Raw genomic sequence first — 22,457 nt, 5'->3', positions numbered from 1 at the left:
TTTGTTAAACCAAGCAGTTTTCTTCAATTAATAAAGCGTGGCTAGTTGCTTTCATGCACAGAAGATGGCCCAGAGATGGTATTTTAGAGCTTTTACCTTTCTGTCTTGATGTCCTGAAAATATTTCACTTGTAAAGATTTTTTTGGCAAGCATGTATTTTTGCGGGTATTTATTATCGAAAACTGGCATTGAATCAGCACTTGTAAATTTTAAAATGCACTTCTCGGGCAGCAGGCACTACACAGGAGTGCAGTGTAGGCACTCCTACAGTGCAGTTGAGGTTGTAGCTCACTGGAGGATGTTCTGCTCGTGTGGAAAAACCTGACATGATTTAGACAGCCATTGGGGCTTTCCAAGCACAAGTTAATTAGAAGTGATTATCTTTCAGGTTCGGGCCAGGATTTATGAGGTAGAACAGCAGATCAAACAAAGAGGCCGTGCAGTGGAAGTTCGGTGGTCTTTTGACAAGTGCCAAGAGTCAACAGCAGGTACAGAACACCACAGAAGAAGGAGCGCTTTGGAACGCTGGACTTTTTGCCGTGTCTCTCATTCTTGAAAATCAGTCCTCGTTCTGAATAAGGACGCTCTTGGACGTAGCCCCTAGTGCATTTTGAGGACGTTCTCCAGTCTGTGCCCTCTAGATCCGGGCTGTCTAGAATGTCAGGTTTGATTTTGTTGGCAATCCTTTTATGCTGAGAATGATAATGTCTTAAAATTCCCTTTGTCCCGCCTGATGATGACTTTGTACTGTGCTACTCTGGCTTTGTTTGGCCCTTCTTAACTGCATGCTTAATTTCTGCACCTAGGGGTGACCATTAGTCGGGTTTTGCACACGTTGGAGGTGTTGGATCGACACTGCTTTGACCGAACGGATTCCAGCAATTCAATGGAGACACTTTATCATAAGATTTTCTGGGCGAACCAAAACAAGGATAACCAAGAGGTAGAGTTAATATTTCTTTTCTTCTTTTCACCTTTTATTTTCTTAGCATATTTTCTTCTTTTTTATTCACTGAATTCTGGCAAAGCCTTTTCTGTGAAGTGTAATATCTTAGGAAGGCGTCTACACCCTGAAATCATTCTATTGTTGGACCACAATAACTCACCATTATTAAAATGAACTGTCCGCTGGGCTGGTCTATCTAAGTATATTGGTGGAAAAGATTTTTCTCAGCCCTTTTATCATCACTCCCCATCATTTTAGTTTTAGCAGAATATCCTTCATCTAGTGATTGGATTTTATATAATGGTTTGGTTTTAATTTAAGGGGAATGTGTTCTAATATTTAGCATGTCAGCAGTGAATGAATCCTTGCGGTCACGGTCTTTGAAAAATCTGTAGACAGTTATTTAGACAGGATTCTCCAGAGAAACAGAAACAATAGGGGGAAAATTATATTTATATGTGTGTGTGTATATATATATATATATATATATATATATATAAAATATAAAAGCAAGGGAGAAGTTTATTTATTTTAAGGAATTGGCTCACGTGATTGTAGGGGTTGACAAGTCTGAAATGTGCAGGGTAGGCCAGTAGGCTGGAGACCCAGGGAACCTTTTCTTTCTTTTTTTTCTCTTAAGGCCTTCAACTGATTAGATGAGGCCCACCCACATTATGGAGGATAATCTGCTTTACTCAGAGTTTACTGATTTAAACGTTATTCATGTTTTATTAAAAAAAAAAAAAAAACCTTCACAGTACCATCTAGACTGGAGTTTGACCAGAAAACTGGGAACCATAGCCTAGCCAAGTTGACACATAAAATTAAGCATCACAGACAATTTTTATTTTATGCTTTCCTAGCAGTGTCTCATTACTGAACTGCTCTATTAAGACAGAATTTTCAGTAATGTTTTCTCAACCTTATCTTGGGAGAAATAAAAATTTTCCCTTCCTTTTACAATGGAAAGCATGTATGGTATATCCAAGTTGTGGAGGCATCAGGAATGCAGAGGTAAGTTTTAACACATGGTACCCATCTTGAAGGAACACTTAATTTAACTTAATTGTTTGAAGTATAGTTGATTTACAATATTAGACTCAGGTATACAGTATAGTGATTCAGTATTTTTATGCATTATACTCTATTTAAAGTTATTACAAAATAATGGCTGTATTTCCCTGTGCCGTATGAAGGAACACTGTATAGTTAACTGATTATAAATATCTTTGATTTTCATACTCGCCTCTGAGAACGCATAGGTGGAAAGAAGAGATAAAACAACAACCAAAAACCTTTCCTTATCCTACCTTCATGTGAACCTGATGTGAATTTGTTCCAGGCTATTCTTCTTTTTAAAATAAATTGTAAGTCAGCACCTTGCATCTCAAAGATAAGGTTTGAGACCGTTGATGCCAGGTAGGAGGTCAGGATGTTGAGAGTGAGGTACAGACCGGGTGTGTTTTCTAACTCCTTGTGAGTAAGTCTCAGTAGAGATGCCTCAGTATCCCTGTAGAGCGCACTGATGATAAGTCTACCTAATTCTCTGCTTACTGAGGCAGGTTAGAGTGTTGCTGTGTCCTTTTGGGACAGAGACCGGAAAGTCTCTCTATTTGTAATAAAGACTTTTTCTTAGCTGAAAGGCCTCAGCAGTACTAAGATTTTTTTTTAATGCATAGAGGTGAGCTGTCTGGAAGGACAGCAGGGACACCTGAAATTCCAGGTGTCCTTTTGGATCGCTGAGGTCTCTAACCTAGTGCTGAGTCAGGACGGCATGGTTCCCTGGTGGGAGTTTTACCCAAATCCCTAACGTTTACTTATTCTAGATTAGCGCTCCGTGGCTTTCCATTCAGTGTAGCGAGAGGTGTGGTGGGCTGCTGAGCCCAGGTGGCCGGGAAAGGGGCTGTCCTTTCTGAACAGGGCAGCCTGTCTCGGCTTCTGCTTGGTCTTGTAGACACGCTGTTGCCTGATTGCCCCGTGTTTTGGGAGAACCTGGATGTGGAGATCTGTATGTAAACTCTCCCAATCTTAAACCACTCTGCCGGCCAAGCCGTATGTCTTGTGGGCCGTGTTTGCTCAGCTGCCTGTCACGTTCCAGTTCCTGCTACGTGTTTTATGCAACACTGACTCAGGTGGCTTCCTGTTCAGTGTCTTAGAACCACTTGTGCTGTGCATGCTAGAGGTGGAGGAGCCCGATACCCACGCGAGGGGGTTACTTTGGGGCCGTGAGGACCTCCTGATTCCAAGCCCTGCCTGAGTCTGTCACGTGTGACCCACAGGCAGGGGTGGCGTTGCCGACCTCACCTCTGGGCAGCAGGGTCGGGAGGTGCCCCCTTCAACTTCCAGAGCCCCCAGACCGCTTCCTTCCGCGCGGCTTCTCCCCTCGTTTGTGTCGGGCTTGGGGGCAGAAGCAGCTGCAGCTGCGTCTTGGGGTGCCCTGAGGACATGGATAGAAGGGAGAGTCAAAAGGAGGCCTTTTCCCTTCTCTCTGTGGTGCCCGAGGAAGCAGACTTTCTCCTGAGTAATGACAAGGCCAAACCAGCTGCAGGGGCCGAAGCTGGTCGGAACAGCGGCAGATACGCATTTGCTCTTCCCCTGCTGTTAAATCTAGCTCCCTGGACAGGTGTGATGAGTTCACGTGGGCGTTTTCGAATGGAGAGTCCAGAACAGGCCTTGTTTCAGCTCTGGTCCGGGCCGGCTCCGCAGCAGTGCGGCTGCAGGCCTCTACCCACAAGGCAGAAGCTCCGTGTCTTTTCTGTCACGGCTGTGCTTTGTTCCGTGTCCCTTCCTGTGAGCCGAGGGCTGCACAGCCCCAGGGCAGCTTCCTCCTGGTCACCGGCACGCCACCAGCCTCCAGGCACCGCGCCAAGGCCCAGCAAGCCCTCGGGAGATGTTTAATTGGTGTTTTTGGGTGCTCGTAAAAAGGCTGCTGGGACTGTGGGCAGGAAGCGGCAACCCCTCTGAAAGATTTGGCTGGGAAGGCTCGGGGTGAGGGCCGTGACGAGGTCTGTTCAGTCTGTGGGTTTTACCGGTGGTTCAGGTTCAGACGCACAAGAGGTACGCGCAGCTGCAGGTGGGTGGGCGGCTGACAGGAGAGCTCTCAGCTGGCGAGTCAGCAGGTCAGTGCGTGGATCTGGTGGCATCACGGACAGTTCACTTAGCTTGATGAGTCTCGGTCTCTCCATTCGTAAACTGGGCATTCTGTCTGCTGGTGACGGGAAAATGGCACGAAACCATATGGATGAAACATTTCAATATTTATAGCCTGTAAACGGGTACTCTGTAAACACTAGCTGCTGTCCTTCCTGAGTGATGGATTTAGGGAGACCATGAAAGACAGATGGAAGGAATATGATCCCTTGGGACTTCCGAGAGAGAGAGAGAGAGAGAGAGAGAGAGAGAGAGAGAGAGAGAGACAGACAGACAGACAGACAGACAGACACAGACAGACAGACAGACACACACACACAACTCTACCCGTTGCACAGTCTGCTTAATCCATAAAGCACAGCCTGGATCTATCAGGCTTTTTACGTCCTCGGATTTTCACGAAGGCTCTGCCCTCAGTGGGGAAGCAGTTGGGTGGGGTTGACTCGCCCTGGTGAGGTGGCTGAGTACCATGTTGTCAGAGAGATCGCGCTCGTTTCAATGCTTCGGGTGTTTTTGTGTTTTTTTTTTTTGCGGTACGCGGGCCTCTCACTGCTGCGGCCTCTCCCGCTGTGGAGCACAGGCTCCGGACGCGCAGGCTCAGTGGCCATGGCTCACGGGCCCAGCCGCTCCGCGGTATGTGGGATCTTCCCGGACCGGGGCACGAACCCGCGTCCCTCGCATCAGCAGGCGGACTCCCAACCACTGCGCCACCAGGGAAGCCCCCCCCCTTTTTTTTTTAAATGTTGTTTAAGAAAAAGTCACTTTTTAAAACCGGGACTCAAGATAGGAGGGTCAGATGAGGCCAAAAGTCAAGCGAACTAGGAAAACACGCAGGTATGGCTCCCCGTTAAGGTGCCGTGTGCTGAAGTGTTACAACAGTTATCGTGAGTCTTGATCGTGGCCCAGCCGGAGCTTATTGTGCCTCAGAAGTTACGCGCTTTCCTGCTGGACACCCAAAGGGAGAGCGTTGCTCATCTTTTGCAGTTACTGTTTTCTTCTTTCTTAAACTAAATCCATTAGTACCAGGGCAGTTGTATTCATATAGCTGTGGGAGAGAGTGGTGTGTCCAGACACCTAGACTGGGCTGTTATCGAGGGGGGCCGGTAATGAACCCGTTTAGATGGGGTGGGCCTCTCGGTGTGTTTGTGTGTTGTTTTTCCTTCTTCAGCCTTTTCGTGAGTACTTCTTTGCCGCTAGGCCCTGTTGTTAGAAATTTTCCATGGCTGATGAGACACATGCTTAAAAAAAAAATTTTTTTTTTTTTATTCTTCTATTTTACAGATGAGGAAATCAAGGCTTAGAGAGGTTGAGTAAATCGCCTAAGCTCATACCCGACTCTTTGGTGGGCGAACAGGGATTGGAGTCCTAAATGGTTCCGGAACAACATCCTTGACTAGTGCATTCTATTTTTTGTGCTGCTTCTTTCAAAAGTCGTTTTATTTTAGGTACCTGCAGCTGAACAAACAAGTGTCAGATGTAACTTTGGAAAAAGGAGGGAAAACCCTTTATAATTGCCGTGAACAGGTTCCACATTGATGTGGGCATACTGATTTGCAGTAATAACCTCTAACTGATTTTTAAAAGTGTGGCAATTTTAATGTGGTATTTACCTTAGAAAATCTTCAAGTTGAGAAATCTGGCCTTTGTAGGATATCACAACCTTGAGGCCAGTTCAGACCAGGATTTGGATCCTGGCTTTGTTGTAGAGTAGCTGGATGGGGCCCCAGACTGGTTACTTAACCTCCCTCAGTGTCATTCTCTCTTACTAATAGAATCCACTTCATATGGTGGCACATGGTAAACGCCTAGTAAATGCCAATTGTTCTGTTCTTGGCTGGGCAACTTTGGATGTCAAGTGATTTGAACCTAGCAACACGTTTTAGAAATTTATGTTTCCCTTCTTCTCATCTGTATATTTCTTTCATTCGTCGCAAGAGGAAAGCAGTAAAGTTTATTGTACCATACAGTGATGACTTTTGGAAATTAAGTCTAGTGTTTTGATTAGTTTCAGTTTGAGAGACATGGCACTTTTTATGGACTTGGAGGGATTTACTTTGTGACGCTAATTCATCTCATAAATGACTGCTGTTATCATGCAGTTATGTATTTCTCAAAACTATTTTCTTTATTCATGTTATTATTTAGATGTTGATTTAAGTGAGGGATAGCAAATTAATTTTTTGGCAGAGGGCAAATTAATGACAGTTGATTTAAATACTCAGCAGTTGTTTTAATTTTCTTATCTTCCTCCTGTCTTCTCAGAACTTGGAGTTGTTTGTACTATTTTTAACTGCTGCATTAAAAAGAAAAAAAAAAAAGGAAGTCTTTTTTGCTTTCATGGTGCATGTTTTGTTTCTCAGATGTCACAAAGGCCTAAAGACTAGCAACATTGATTCTAAGGTTGTGAGACCAGGAAACTGCCCTTTCCCTCATCAAAAATCAGCTGTCTCAAATATCTTTTGGAAATGGACGCATGGAAACATTCATATGTATAAAGATTTTTAAAAAATGAATGCGTATTTATATTTAAATAATAAATCTTCTGAGTGTGTGGTTAATAATCTTATTAGGCTCATTGCCTCATATGGTGATTCTGACTGTTAGAAATACTGTTCCTGACTGTGTACAACAGGCTTACGCTCTGTTAGCAGTTCAGACCAATTGTTACCTTACGCAATTCTTGAAATTCATCCAGATCGCCATAATGTGCTTCAGGTTGCAAACCGTGTGACTTGCTAATATCACTGCTCTATGTCTTATCCCATATTATTTATTGGTGCTGTAATATGAATAATGTTTTTGTCCAGATATGACCATTTTGTTTAATGTTGACTAAGAGTGATTAATTACATTTGTAAACATGTCCTTTTAGTCTCAGATTAAAAAGCTATTGAAGAGCTTTATTCAGTATCTGATTTCAAGTCCTTTTTGTTTGCTGTTGCTTACAGTAATGAGTCACTGATTTTTTTCCCCATCCCTTTTATGGTACTGTTTTATAATGTGTATTAAGAAATTTCTTATTTTAAAATAGCAAACAACCTCACCAAGTACCTTCTGAATTTCTGAAGGAAACCTGCTTCTCAGATGTAGTTGCCAATTATTTTTCCTTCTTCGTTTGTTAAAGAATTGACCCGTGGTTAGTTTCTAGAGATCATTAGGTTACTGAGCGATTGAATAAGAAATGAATTAGACTTAATCTATTTAAATAGTTTCTGCCCGCCCTCTCCTAGGAAAGAAGAATGTAACAAATCCCCCTTATGATGAGAATCTGGCTTTGCATTTGGAATATCTTCATTATAGATATAGGTCGCACCATTAATGATGATGATTTGCAGCGGAGTTAATGATTTTAGTATTTTGCCACAATGGGTGGGTCCCACGTTCATGAGGCCAGATGACAGTGCTGGTAGTTGAAGGATCTCACTGGTTTTTGAATTTTGGGTCCATCCATCCTCTCTCACTTGTTTTCATTATAGAAGTTATTTCTTCTTGTGATTTCTTTTTTTTTTTTTTTAACATCTTTATTGGAGTATAATTGCTTTACAATGGTGTGTTAGTTTCTGCGTATAACAAAGTGAATCAGCTATACATATACATATACGTATATACATGCTGCTGAAGCGAGCGCTCTTCTTGTGATTTCTATGCACATAGTACATGAATACATTTTTGGTATCAAGAAGTCCCTTTCAGCCTGCGACTTGGACCCGCTGTCCCACCCCTCTGCCCAGAAGGGGGGGCATTTTGGCATGCGTCCCCGCCGTGGTGGCAGATAGCTTAGATTTGACTCTTGGGTCTGTGACCTAGTATCTTTGCGATATTTAACCAGTTATTTAACCTTTGGCCTCAGTTTGCTCAACAATCATAGGATTGTTGTGAAAGCATTAGAGCAGGGCAGACCGTATAACAGACACTTGTTGTATACACAAGCAGTAACCACAGTGCATTTTGGTCTATATCCTTTGCATACTTTCCCGGGCATTTATGTACTTGTATGTGAACACTTAACACCTAGGTTGGGGGACATAAATGGGATTGCTTCCTACAAAATATTCTGCAGGGTTTTTTTTTTTTTTTTTTTTCATGACTACTTAGTATTTTCATCACTTTTTAGTTGTCTGTTTTCTTCTAGTCATGATGTTTTTCAATTCTTTGGGTTGCTGGGAGGAGAGGATCATTTTAGGCACACTGTAGTAATCTTGCCATATCCATTCAAGTATTTATGTTTCTTTCCACTGGCTCAGTCCTTCAGAATGATGCTAAATAAAGGTTTTGTGGCCAGCATCCATCCGTGACTCATTAAGTTAGGAATGGGAACGTTTCTAGTGTTTTATACTTAATCAACCGTTAGATTAAATCAATTATTTTTCCTTTTTTTTGTTGTTGTTTTTTTGTATTTTGTTTTTTTTGTGGTACACTGGCCTCTTACTGTTGTGGCCTCTCCTGTTGCGGAGCACAGGCTCTGGACGCGCAGGCTCAGCGGCCATGGCTCACGGGCCCAGCCGCTCCGCGGCATGTGGGATCTTCCCGGACCGGGGCATGAACCCGTGTCCCCTGCATCGGCAGGCGGACTCTCAACCACTGCACCACCAGGGAAGCCCTATTTTTCCTATTTTTAAATGAATAAGTTTATTTATTTATCTATCTATCTTGGGCTGCGTTGGGTCTTCGTTGCTGTGTGTGGGCTCTCTCTAGTTGTGGTGATCGGGGGTTACTCTTCGCTGTGGTGCGCAGGCTTCTCATTGCGGTGGCTTCTCTTGTTGTGGAGCACGGGCTCTACTGAAGCTCTAGGGCTTCAGTAGTTGTGGCATACGGGCTCAGTAGTTGTGGCTCACAGGCTCTAGAGCACAGGTTCAGTAGTTGTGGCGCACGGGCTTAGTTACTCCGTGGGCATGTGGGATCTTCCCAGACCAGGGCTCAAACCCGTGTCCCCTGCATTGGCAGGTGGATTCTTAACCACTGCGCCACCAGGGAAGTCCCCTATTTTTCCATATTAAGTAAGTGCATGTGTGTGTCAGCGGAGGGGAACAAATCGTAAATCCCATCCCCACCCCTCCACCATCCACCTTGTTTTTACCTTTGGTTTCATGTAACACTGTATTATTGCTTTCACTCTTTGATTAATGATATCTATTGAATCTACTATGTGCCAGGCACTGTGGTAGATACTGAAAATAAAACCATGGAAAAGGCAGATCCCTGCCTTGTACAAGCATCTGATCTAGCAAGTGTCAGAGGAGGAATGAAATCTTTGGTAATTCACTCCTGTGGTTTCATTTTCTGCATGTCAATTAGGTTAGAGGTCTGGGTCATCCCTAGAGAGGTGCAAGTCAGGGCCAGAACAGCGGGGAGCAGTGGTTGGTTGCAGTGGGCTGGGAGGCAGGCTTCCTGGGGTGCATGTGAGCCCCTTGGGAGACTTCCATGTAATCATGATGTTCCTTGTGCTTCCACTGATCTTGATTCACCCATGATGGGAACAACAGAAAAAATTAGGTATCCCGGTCCTGCTACTTTTGACCTCTGTGCCCTGGGCCATCTTACTGAACTTCTGAACCTTAGTTTTCTCACCTGTAAAATGGGAATCACAGCACCTCCTTAAAGTTTGTTGTTGAGATTAGAGATGATGTATGTAAAACACCCAGTTATCTGCTCAGTAAATATTTTTGGTTACTACTACTGCTATCACTGTGGTTGAAGATTTACAGTTGTTAATATTATTATTGCCATGATTACATTTTAATTTCTGTCAGGGCTAGACCTCACATTGCTTTTTTTTTTTTTAGTTTATTTATTTATGGCTGCGTTGGGTCTTCGTTGCTGCGCGTGGGCTTTCTCTAGTTGTGGCGAGCGGGGGCTACTCTTCGTTGCGGTGAGTGGGCTTCTCATTGCAGTGGCTTCTCTTGTTGTGGAGCGCGGGCTTCAGTAGTTGTGGCTCATGGGCTGTAGAGCGCAGGCTCAGTAGTTGTGGCGCACAGGCTTAGTTGCTCTGCGGCATGTGGGATCTTCCCGGACGAGGGCTCGAACCCGTGTCCCCTGCATTGGCAGGCAGATTCTTAACCACTGCGCCACCAGGGAAGCCCGACCCCACATTCTTGACCCCCTAGTTTGGTGCTTTTTCTCTGACCTTAACTTTATGTGTCATGACTCTCTGTCTCTCTCCTGTTCTTGTTTATCCATTTGCCTGTGTGTAGTTAGAGGCTAGGGGGGTGCGTGCTGTGTATTTTCAACAACTTCTTACTATTTGTCAAAGTACCAGTATGAAAAGCTGTCCGTTACTGCCCATGAAGACTCCAACTCTGGCTTGTGGTGTTTGGGAAGATGAAGCACTTTTCTTTAATAGTTGAGTGGTGTGTTTCCCTTTCCTAATGGATATTTAAAGCCAGTAGCCATGAAGCTATGTCGTGAAAGATGCATATTACATGGAAATAAATATTACTGCACAAGGGAGAATACTTTGATGTTCTGAGCACCCAGAGTAGAGGCAGAAGAGCAAAGAGAAGCTCGGGGCCATCGTGTACCCTGGGGGAGGGTCAAGATCACCTTCCAGGTTCTTTGAACACAGTGTAGCTCTACTTATTTAGTTCATTTCCCAAGATGTATCTTGTGGCAAGAGTTCCGTTAATTAGTTGAGTGATCTTGGGCAAGTTATTTAACATCTCTATGCCTTGGTTTCCTTATTTGTAAAATGAGGATAATCATAATAGCTAGCTCATAGGTAGTGAAGATTAAAAGGAATAATTCTGGAAACACATCGTAGTGTCTGACTGTAAACTGAGTAAACAATAATAGATGTTAATTCTCTTTGTTACTAGCACCTGAAAATTTGCCATTGTTATCTCTGTTAGTGATTTTGAGAGTGATTAAGCCCATACCAAGTTATTTTTTATTTTAAATTTTCATTAGAGGCGACTGAAAGGTTTACATTTAAGGTCAAGTATTGATACTTCCCATTTTTTGTTTTGTCTGCTTTGGCCAGTTAAAAGTGCTAAGACTTTAGTAATGACTAGAATAAGCAATATATATTGCAGAAAACCTGTTCTGAAAATCGATATTTGATCAGAATAGAAACAATTTCGTTTGGTCAGGGCTAGTTTCTTTATCATCCAAAATATTTCACAAGACTGAGCAGAGAGCAGTGCATGTAATGAGTACCTGATAGAGTGATTTTTTTTTTTTTTTTTTTTTTTTGCGGTACGCGGCCCTCCCACCGCTGTGGCCTCTCCGTTGCGGAGCACAGGCTCCGGACGCGCAGGTTCCACGGCCATGGCTCACGGGCCCAGCCGCTCCGCGGCATGTGGGATCCTCCCGGACCGGGGCACGAACCTGCGTCCCCTGCATCGGCAGGCGAACTCTCAACCACTGCACCACCAGGGGAGCCCTGCTTTCTTTTTTAAATGTTATGTTCAACCTTTATACATTGTAATTGAATTATTTCTCTTGGTTTCAAATTAAGAGGCTCAGAGCTCCTTTTGAGATATCTGCCCCAGATAACATTTCTTTAAGTCAGCATGTGTTTAACCGAACTTAGGGCAGGATGGGTAAAAATCTTGGAATAGACTGATTTTCATGATCTGAATTGTCTGCTGGTATCTAAAAGCTGATCAGGGATTCTTGGATGTCTTCTCAGAGTCCTCACACCTTCCGAAGTGTTGTGCTAAAGTGCATGTGTGTATATGTGTATTTTTCCTGAGAGTGTGCTCCAGCTATCACAACCTTAATTGAGCTCATGGGGGATTCTAAAAAGTTAAGAGCGTCTCGCAGAGCATATAAATGCCAGTACTGGCACTTGTCTGGTTCTTTTGGCCATAGCGTTTATACAACTGGGCAGATGTTAAAAATGAGCAGTTGATGTTCAGTGTTTGGCACAGCTCCTCTGCGGGGAAAGGGGCGATTGTATAGAGGGACGACCCCCCTGCTTCCTTACACCCCCTCTCCCCCCACAATTCATGTCACTTGGGTCCCTGTGACCTTTGTCTGACTCTTCTGGTCCTCAGTCTGTGGTGCCCATCTCTAGACCACGCCAGCTACAGCTGATAGTTCTGGTGGCAGTGCTGAGCCCTCCCCAGATCCAGGCTACCGTCCTCTGTTAACTGGGTCTGCTTGTAACTCTTGTTCCTTTCTATGCGTGGCTGTCGCTCTTCATGCTTGTTGTCTCTAAGGCCGTGAGTTTTGATCAGCATCCCGGCCTCCCCTCCAGTGTGTTCCTTCCAGTTCCTCCTTGGACTGGGAGACCCGCTAGCCTGGCTCGTTGGGATTATGTGTTGACTGAGGCGGTGAGTGAGGACCCAAGGGGCTCAGCAGTGGAGTGAAGTACCTGGGCTTTGTAACAGCTGTCCTTGATATTCAGTGGTCAGTCTCCTTTTCCATCTCCTTTGAAACTGAGCTCTGGAGGCTCCATGGGGCTGGCTTCTGATCCTGTGTAAGTGAAAGCATATACAAGGAAACTCTTAATTTTCTTGGAATTGTCACAGGTTCAGCTCTTCTAAGTAAGTGATTTCCTTCCTGATGACTGACGTTTTACTCTTTATACCTCAGTTAAAATAGATTTGGGGACATTTCTAAAACAAATGTAAAACAACGTAAGAAGAAAGCTTCAAACTTCAGATATTCTGTGGCTTGCAGCCTAAGTCTCGTGCATCAGGTGACTGTTTCATGTGACATGGCCGGTACCCATTTCTGTTGGTCGTTAGGCTGCCCCCAGCGATGAAGCTGTGGTGACGCTGCTGTGCGAATGGGCCGTGAGCTGTAAGAGATCAGGCAAGCACAGGGCCATGGCTGTGGCAAAGCTCTTGGAGAAGAGGCAAGCGGAGATCGAGGCAGAGGTAGGTTGGGTTTTCCTTCTCCTTGTCGATGCCATTGTTTAAAAATACTGCTTTGGGCAGGATTCTGTTTCTTACTCTCATTATGCTTTTTTTTTTTTTTCCCCTTTTGAAGGGAAAAGGAAGAATATACAAATTCACATAAGGACTCCATAGTAGGATCCCTCTAAGTCGATGAAGCCAATAATTTATATTCTGGACTACTTTAAAATGAAACTTCAATACCTGATTTACAATGGAAATCTCCCTTTGTGAGGTTAAGGCACACACACATACACAGATGTCTGTGCACTGGGTATTATATACATCTGTGTATATGTACACACGGGTAGTGGATCTAGAAAGACTTTCTTGAGGCAGTCCTGACTGTGAGGTTACAGACGCCAATTTGTATTCGTTTTTGAGATTGTGTTCTGGCCCCAGGAGAGACCAATTAAAACCTCCGGAGTAGATTAGAAGGGAACAAGCAAAGCTAACCTCGTCAGCATTAGCTTTGTTGAAGGAAAGCTTCCAAGTGAGCCTTCCTTTCTGCCTGTGGGGCCTGGCGGGGGCAGCTCTGGAGAAGGCATGTGTGTGATCTGACCAGCCTTGTCACCTCTCCCCTGGACAGCTGTGACCGCAGGGCCTCCTGCCTAGTGTCTCCCTCCCTCCCGTGTTCCCCACCATCCTCCCCCCAGCAGCCAGAGACGCCTTTTCAAAATGGACACAGATCACATTGTCCCCTTCCTGAAACTCCCAGCGGTTCCTTCCCGTGACCCACAGAGCCTCACAGGAGCCCCGCAGCTGCCCTTCCCACCTCCTCCGGGACCTCCCTCCGCTGGGTGGCACACAGCCCCAGCTCCTCTGGTCTTCACTGTCCTCACACGCACCATGCCCGTGTTTCTCTTGGGGCCTTTGCTCTTTTTTTTTTTTTTTGGCGGTACGCGGGCCTCCCACTGCTGTGGCCTCTCCCGTTGCGGAGCACAGGCTCCGGACGCGCAGGCTCAGCGGCCATGGCTCACGGGCCCAGCCGCTCCGCGGCATGTGGGATCTTCCCGGACCGGGGCACGAACCCGCATCCCCTGCATCGGCAGGCGGACTCTCAACCGCTGCGCCACCCGGGAAGCCCGGGGCCTTTGCTGTTGCTGTTCCTCCCGGGTGGCACGCTCGGTGCCCCGCTCTTTACACGGCCGTTCCTGTTTCCGGAGGTGCCGCTTCCTGTCTAGCATTCCTGGCTCAACATGTGTCACCTCCTCAGGAAGCTCCCCCATCCCCACCTTAGGTACAGGTAACGGCACCCACCCCTCGGCCCCTCTTTCTCAGGCAGCTCTGTTTTACTTTCCTCATTGGCTTCTCAGTTCATGCCTGGTGCCCTCTTATTGCCTTCTTATTTAACGCCTATGAGAGTAAGTTTGGCAACAGGGGCCTTGCTCACCCTGTTCAGGGTTGTGTTACTGATAATACACCTGCTTCCCATGACAGTATTAAAAAATGAAATAGGAAGACTATTTTCCTAGACATCTTCTGTTGGGAAACCACTGTTCCCCAAATACAAAAGGCCATGTCGTTGAAATTGGGGCTTAAGGATATTGATGCTAAGGTGTAAACCACATGGCCCCTTTTACAATGGCCAAATTAGGAAAAGCGTTGCATTGCTTTTTTCCTACGTCTTTATGAATAGAATATATTCTACAGCGAATTGCAATGATGAAACTTCAGTAACTAAAGTTGAATTCCTCAAATTTCATTGCTCCTTCTGGATTGTTTTTATTGTGTCTTCCCCTCCCCGCTTGTGTATCCCAGAACACCACCCACACCCCTACCACTCACACACACACACGCATAGTCACACACACTAACGCACTCATGCACACGCACACACACTCACACTCACACTCAGAAGAGGTTCACATATAGATGACAGTAATTTTAATAGGTATAAATGTATTCATAGCTAAAAATGTATTCTCTCTGAAATGTTTAAGATAATTGATTTCTATTAATCAATTTTCAAAATTTGACCTTTATAAAGAGAGGATGGATTGAATAAATGATATCTAAATATAATAGAATGGGAAGAATCAAAGGAATATCAAAAAGAATAGAGAATGCGGTTCTGATTGCTTCTAAACTGTTTCTTTACCGGTCTTCCAACAAGTCCTGACCTTAAGAATGTAGAAGTTAAACAGCTTCTCTAGATGTGTTTCATGAACTGTGGAGATTCCAGGAGGTTCTGAGAGAGCTTCTTGGTGAAGTGTGATGAGTGAAACAGTCTTATTAGAAGAATAATGTTAGTTTTCTCATTTGATACCACACCTCCCCACCATACTCATAAATTCACTGCCTGACAAAAACAAACACAAAAGAATCAAACGCAATGATACATGCCCAAATATTTCTCGGAGGGAATACCATTAAACATGAACTATTTAAAAATGAAGACAACCTCAAATTATTTTTAGCAGTTTTGCATAGGGGTAATGAGTAGTTTATTGTACTGTATTACACATCAGCGGATATGCATACTGCGCTATGCAGAATATGTCATTCACATGAATAATGTTTTTCACAGGGGTTCTTTGAAATCATTTAAATTGTTCGGGGGCAGTTTCCCTCAACTTTTAGAAATTATATTCACTTATGATGCATGGCCCTCAAATAAATACAGAAATCTCAATGAATTTTGCCTGTTTTATCCAAGAACATAAATGTTAATAAAAAACACATTTCAAACTTGTCCTCTATAATTAACTTTGCCTGTTTATTTTTAATCTTAGAGATGTGGTGAATCAGAGGTCTTAGATGAGAAGGAGTCCATTTCTTCAGCCTCTCTTGCTGGATCTAGTTTGCCTGTTTTCCAGAATGTTCTGCTAAGGTTTTTAGATACACAGGCCCCCTCGTTGTGTAAGTAAAGCTCTTTGCTTTTAGATCTTAACTAAGGGGATTGACCTTTTTTGGAATTGATCAGAAAGGGGAGAAAACCCTCCCCACTCCCTTATCTGTAATCTTATCAAAAGTTCTTTGTACTGAATATAACGCATCTTTTACCAGCAAAATTTTGTAGCCTATTTTCAATGGAGACTTTTATGCGATTTTAGAATCAGGCAATCTTGAAAGACTTAAAAATTTCCAGAGTTTTAATAGTTAAAACAATAAGTCGGCTCATTCCCTTGTGTTTGGTGGACTAATTTTCCCTTTCTAGATCTTTCTTACCAAAAGAGAGGAGCTAAGGTCTTGTGATGTTTATTATATATATATTGTGATTATGAACTTTCTCTTTTTGCACTGTTTTCTAAATTCCTGATTTTCTAACTTCTGACATTAAAAGGGGGAAAACATAAAACAAAAGTACCTTATAAGCAGGTCTCAGGAACTAGTTTGTAAAGCTGGTTGGCTGCTTGCCTACACTCTCTCGGATGTTCATGTCCTATCATGTTCTTTTTGTGTCTTTATTCCATTGTTGGTGGGGAGAGGGGGATCTGGGGAATAAACAACCACCCAGTGGGTTCATACTGTAGGTGGAAACTTTAAAGAACTCATTTGTGTGAGCTAAGTGGGCTTGACCTTTATTCTGAGGTTTTCATCTGACAAAGGACAGCAGGGAGGGTCTCAGGACAGATGGTGATGGAAAAACAGAAAAATGGCAAAAAGTGACAAATGATAGGAGAGAAAAGAGTGGAAGGTAGAGAAGGGAGCCATCTGTGGAGAAGAGGTAAAGCAGCAAGAAACAGCACTGCTTCCTGTTCCTCTGAGGAGAGCCTCCTTTAGGGTTGAGTGACACCTGGGGGTGAGGTTCTTTTAGTTACTTGGTGGCTGCTCTAGGCTAGAGGGAGGACAAGAGCCCCAGCCAAGCTGGTGGTCGGAATGTAGGGAGCAGTGATGAAGCCTGGAGAAGGGAGCAGAGAGAGGAAAAGACAGGAGAGATTCCGGAGAGGAGAAAACACGTTGTCAGGGATGGACGTCAGCAGCTCTGACTTACCTCGTGTCCTGGGGGAGACAGACATTTGCCCTTCGCTCCGCTCATCGTGTCCCCATTCCTGTTGCCAAAGAAATTGGGGAAGAACTTCCTCCTCCTACGCCTTGCTTGCTCTGGATCCCACTCACTGCTCTGTCAGAGAAAGCTCTTCTGCTTCTCTGCATCGAGCTTGCCCATCATTGGCTTTGGAGATGGGCGAGAGCATACCTTTAGGCTTAAGGTTTAGGGCACTGAGTGTAGTATTCCCTGGATCCAGCTGTTGTCTTTATTGGTGTTTGTGAATGTGATGGTACCAGGGACTGAGCTTTGTACGTTTAGTCTCAGTACTTCAGTCATTTTTTAACCTTCTCTCAAAGGTGCAGATACAGAGTTTTACAGCTGCGATACTAAAAGTCATAATGTGAGTGAAATAGACTGGCTATGAATCTAAAAAATGGCACAGCTCCATCTTGGGGCCCTTTTTATTCCGTTATCCCTTTTTCTTTTCAGTGGATCCCACTCACGAGTTTTTTCCAGTACCACCTGAATTATGGTTCTATTGTGAAGTCTCCTTTGAAAAAGTGCAAACCACTCTCCCCCAAAACACAGATACACTCTAGGTAGAACAAACAGTCATGAGTCATGAATCATGAGCAGTTATAATAGTAAAACCAGAGGAAAGCAGTCTAGCCCTGTTTTTTTTTTTTCTTACTTGAAATTTTGTGTGTTTGCATGATTACTTAAATCTTCGTTCATTTGCCAGGGACCACTACCTCTAATCTAGAAATGGTGCTCAGAACACTGGATACTATTGATATTTTTCAGTTACAGTGGGACAATCAAAACTGGCGTGCCACAGCAAAGGAAACCATAAACAAGACGAAAAGACAGCCCTCAGAATGGGAGAAAATATTTGCAAACGAAACAACTGACAAAGGATTAATCCCCAAAATATACAAGCAGCTCATGCAGCTCAATATCAAAGAAACAAACAACCCAATCCAAAAATGGGCAGAAGACCTAAATAGATATTTCTCCAAAGAAGATATACAGATTGCCAACAAACACATGAAAGGATGCTCAACATCACTAATCATTAGACAAATGCAAATCGAAACCACAATGAGGTATCACCTCACTCCGGTCAGAATGGCCATCATCAAAAAATCTACAAACAATAAATGCTGGAGAGGGTGTGGAGAAAAGGGAACCAACCCTCTTGCACTGTTGGTGGGAATGTAAATTGATACAGCCACTATGGAGAACAATATGGAGGTTCCTTAAAAAACTAAAAGTAGAACTACCATATGACCCAGCATTCCCACTACTGGGCATATACTCTGAGAAAACCATAATTCAAAAAGAGTCATGTACCACAATGTTCACTGCAGCTCTATTTACAATAGCCAGGACATGGAAGCAACCTAAGTGTCCATTGACAGATGAATGGATAAAGAAATGTGGCACACATATACAATGGAATATTACTCAGCCATAAAAAGAAACGAAATTGAGTTATTTGTAGTGAGGTGGATGGACCTAGAGTCTGTCATACAGAGTGAAGTAAGTCAGAAAGAGAAAAACAAATACCGTATGCTAACACATATATATGGAATCTTAAAAAAGAAAAAAAAGGTTCTGAAGAACCTAGGGGCAGGACAGGAATAAAGATGCAGACGTAGAGAATGGACTTGAGGACACAGGGAGGGGGAAGGGTAAGCTGGGACGAAGTGAGAGAGTAGCATGGACATATATACACTACCAAATGTAAAATAGATGTTAGTGGGAAGCAGCCGCATAGCACAGGAAAATCAGCTCGGTGCTTTGTGACCATCTAGAGGGGTGGGATAGGGAGGGTGGGAGGGAGGTTCAAGAGGGAGGGGATATAGGGATATACATATATACGTATAGCTGATTCTCTTTGTTATACAGCAGCAACTAACACAACAATGTAAAGCGATTATACTCCAATAAAGATGTTAAAAAAAATAAATAAAAATTTAAAACAAAACAAACAAAAAACCTGGTGTGCCAGTTCTGTGCAAAATGCTAGAGCCTCATAATTTTCCAATAAATCCCTTATTTTGTTAAAAGAAAAATAAAAGATAGTGAAAATATTGTTAAAATTAGTCATTGTTTTTTTTTTCCCCTACCCAGTTGAGGAAACTGATTCTTGATTGAATTTGTTTCTTGACAGCGGATCCAAACAGTGAATGTGAGAAGGTGGAATTTGTCAACCTGGTGCTGCTCTTCTGTGAGTTCATCCGGCACGACATCTTCTCTCATGACGCCTACATGTGCACCCTCATCTCTCGAGGAGACCTGTCCATCACCGCCTCCACTCGGCCCCGGTCGCCAGCAGGAGAGCATGCAGACGAGCACTATGCAAAGGACCATGACGTGAAGATGGAGGTATGGCCCTGGGAGGGGTGTTCCACCCCCAGAAACCAGACTCTGCTGGGGAACCGCTGTCAGAGGGATTATGTGGTGGTGGAAGGGCGATCGTTTCCAGTTGTACTCTTCTTGCTTCAAAGCTCATTTATCTCTGCTCCTCACTCACACACAAAAAATTTGGACTGTAGTTTATATCTCCTAGAATTTTCTTTTGGATATGCTAAAACTAGTAATGAAAAGATTTGACAGGCTATCACATTTTTCATTGGATTGGAATTATATTCTTCCAATTTTACGTATTTCTAATCTCCAGTTTTCCTTTAATGTGGAGCCTCGAAATTGGACTTGTTTTGGCCCTAACGTCCTGTCTGTTTTCATTCTAAGGAGCATCTTTTCTCCAATGTATCATTCGTTACTTATATCGCTCTTTTATACGTATGTTTTTGTCATAACACATCGTATTTTCATCTCAATTAATTAAAAATTTAATCTCTCTCAAATGTTGCAGAATTGCTCTTTTTAACAAATTACTTTATACTGTATGACTTCATAATTTTCTGCCAATTTCTTGTATTTTGGACATTGTTCCAGATACTTACGGAAATTTTCGAGGCAAAATACATGAAGTTGGTGATGGGAAATAGTAGAAAATGATGAGAGATTGTGACAGTTTTTTAAAAATAAAGCCTCACATTGGTTCTGAGAGAGTTTAAGCGTATACTATGATGATATTTTAAAAATAGTGGCTATCCTTGTAATTTAAAAACCTGCAAGTAAAATTGCACACTTGAATTTGTAGTTTGTACTCTTAAGATTTTTAAAAATTGTTTCTTTAATGTAAATACTTTTGTTTCTAAATTTGTCCACAGTAGAAGTTAAAAAGAGTAAAAAATAAAGTTACTTTACCTGTTTATGCCTTTTCTATGTTTCTGTTTTCTCTTTTCTATTTTTGGACGTCAAGGTATCTTATTACCTTAAATATACTCTTAGATTTTTCTTACTAAGGCAGGTTGGTGAGCGTGTGACTGGGAATACCCCCAAGAAGGAAATTATGGCCAGTTTGTTTTTAATCAGGAAGTTTGTGTCCTTTTTCCCTTAAAATATCACGGAAGTTAAATCTTTTTCTTCATGAGGGCAAATAATGTGACTTTGTAAAGCAATGGGTGTCTTAACTTCCTTTTCTTTTTATTGAGAACAAAAGACACTAGGGGGAAAAGGGGCATAAGATGGTTTAAAATGTCACTGTCGTGTTTTAGCTCCAGCTTCTTAATGAACTACAAAATGTACAACGTGACTTTCTTTCTCTGACAATTATTAGGAACAGACTATTATGGCGCATATGGGCATTGACTCAGGAACTACTAATATTTTTGATGAAGTAGACAAGAGTGACTTTAAAACTGACTTTGGTTCGGAATTTCCAGTAGGTTCAACCTTCAAATTCTTATTGACCATTAACCACTCCTCCCCACCTCTGCCCCAACTGTCTCTGTCCTTCTGCCCCTTGCCCTGTGCATTGGAATGAACTATGTACTTGTGATGTGAATGTCATCCTCTCGCATTCCACCCGAGCCCTCAGTTAATCATCTCATGCAGTTTATCTCATTTCAGCTCATCCTCAGTTTTGGCTGCCTTGCCTCCTTTTGTACATTCTAACAGTCCCATCCTCCTGGTTGACCGTGACTCCTTTGTTCATTTAGAGATCATTATCTCAGGAATACATGAATGTCGTTTCCTCAGGACAGCCCATGTTGATTTGCTGAATGTGCGTTCAGCTTCTCAATAACAGCTTTCCTGGCTCTGGACTTGTTATACCTTCTTCTACTTTATCTCGGTATAATTACAACGTGTTCTTCCTCAGGGATCTCAATGTGTAACTAACTCTTTATGAAAACACATGTTGCTTGGGGTACAGACTAAAACCTTTAGATCTGTTGTTCATGAGCTTTATTAGTGAATTATTTCTGTGTATATGTTTTTCTAGGAAATGTAGCCCTATGAGGAGAACACTTACCTATAAGTCTGATTTTCTCTCTGGTCCTCCAGGAAATGTAGCTGTGCACCTCTCTTACGTGTGTGGTTGTCATTGTCTCATCTTCAGGATGGGGGGTGATGCTAATGATCTGAATGTGAAACGTGCAAATTAACACAGTCTATTATTTTGCTCATTGGTTAAATAAGGAAAGGATATGGTGTGAGTGTCTTGTGGGTTTGAAGTTCTGTGTTTTAGTTTTGCTCTCTTTCATTTACAATCTCCAACATTTGTTTTACATGACTTAGATTTTTTCTCCCGTGCCTGGAGAGTCCTGTGAGAATGCTAACCCTTCCCTGGGCAGAAGAATGTCAGTTAACGGTGAGAAGCTGTTGAAGAGAGAAAAACCAAGGGAGTTAATTTTTCCATCTAATTATGACCTCCTGCGACATCTGCAGTATGCAACCCATTTCCCCATACCTCTGGTAAGTCACAGCTTGTCAGTTGGCAACCTGATTATTTCACTGCAGGGTCATTGACCATTGATTATTCAACTGCTTGCCTGCATACTACGTACGATAGCAGGTGAGTTTTTGCCTTCGCTACTTCTTTTGTTATTGATTCTCATCATGTAGCTTATGTGCTCATGTAGTCCAAGTTAGTGGTGTGATACTACTACTGGCTGGCTAGATTTAACAGAATTTTCTATGTCAATGTCCTTTTATCAAGAGCATCTGAGTCACTGCACATGATGTCTGAATGTGTTTTCCTCCTTCAATTTGAAACTCATTTACTGAGTAGCCTCTATGTGCACTGTGTTGTGGTAGGTACTTTTGGTATTATACAGACGAGTAAGAATTTTTGGGCACAGGAAAGATGAATAAGATAGGAGGGAGACAAATGTCTATAAAATGACAAGCACCAAAGTAAGTGCAGTAATTAAGTAAAAACCCAAGTGTCCACTGGAAGGAGAACCGTTTGACATTCCTGCGTCTCTTTCACTCTCAAAGAATAAATATTGGAAAGGGGAAGAGCGTCTGGTTGAGCAATCGGTAATGGCTTCACAGAAGAGGCTGTGTATGAGGTGGACTTGGATTTTGACCTGTTGACACTAAGAACTGGATAGCATATGGAAAACAGTTGCCAGGAAATTTAGTGTTTTGAGTCATAACAAGTGATATGCTTTATTCTGAAGGGAAACAAGATTAGTTTTTTTGATATTTGTAGTGAAAATGGGGCCAA

The 22,457-nt window shown here is 43.0% G+C and overlaps 1 protein-coding gene across 4 annotated transcripts in view; it reads left to right on the top strand.

Annotated features, from left to right (window-relative positions):
- MED12L (mediator complex subunit 12L) overlaps positions 1-22,457 on the top strand; it is a 330,953-nt gene that overhangs the window by 80,252 nt on the left and 228,244 nt on the right. For all 4 annotated transcript variants that reach the window (XM_079921179.1, XM_079921180.1, XM_079921177.1 and 1 more), the window contains 6 exons: positions 389-488; positions 807-943; positions 12,787-12,918; positions 15,672-15,798; positions 19,047-19,261; positions 21,524-21,700. In XM_079921179.1, the coding sequence (XP_079777305.1) occupies positions 389-488; positions 807-943; positions 12,787-12,918; positions 15,672-15,798; positions 19,047-19,261; positions 21,524-21,700 (888 nt within the window). The remainder of the gene's footprint in view (positions 1-388; positions 489-806; positions 944-12,786; positions 12,919-15,671; positions 15,799-19,046; positions 19,262-21,523; positions 21,701-22,457) is intronic.

The sequence above is a fragment of the Stenella coeruleoalba genome (assembly GCF_951394435.1).
Source record: "Stenella coeruleoalba genome assembly, chromosome: 5".
Classification (NCBI taxonomy): Eukaryota; Metazoa; Chordata; class Mammalia; order Artiodactyla; family Delphinidae; genus Stenella; species Stenella coeruleoalba.
The sequence above is the reverse complement of the archived record's forward strand: the minus strand, read 5'-3'. Positions and strand labels throughout refer to the sequence as shown.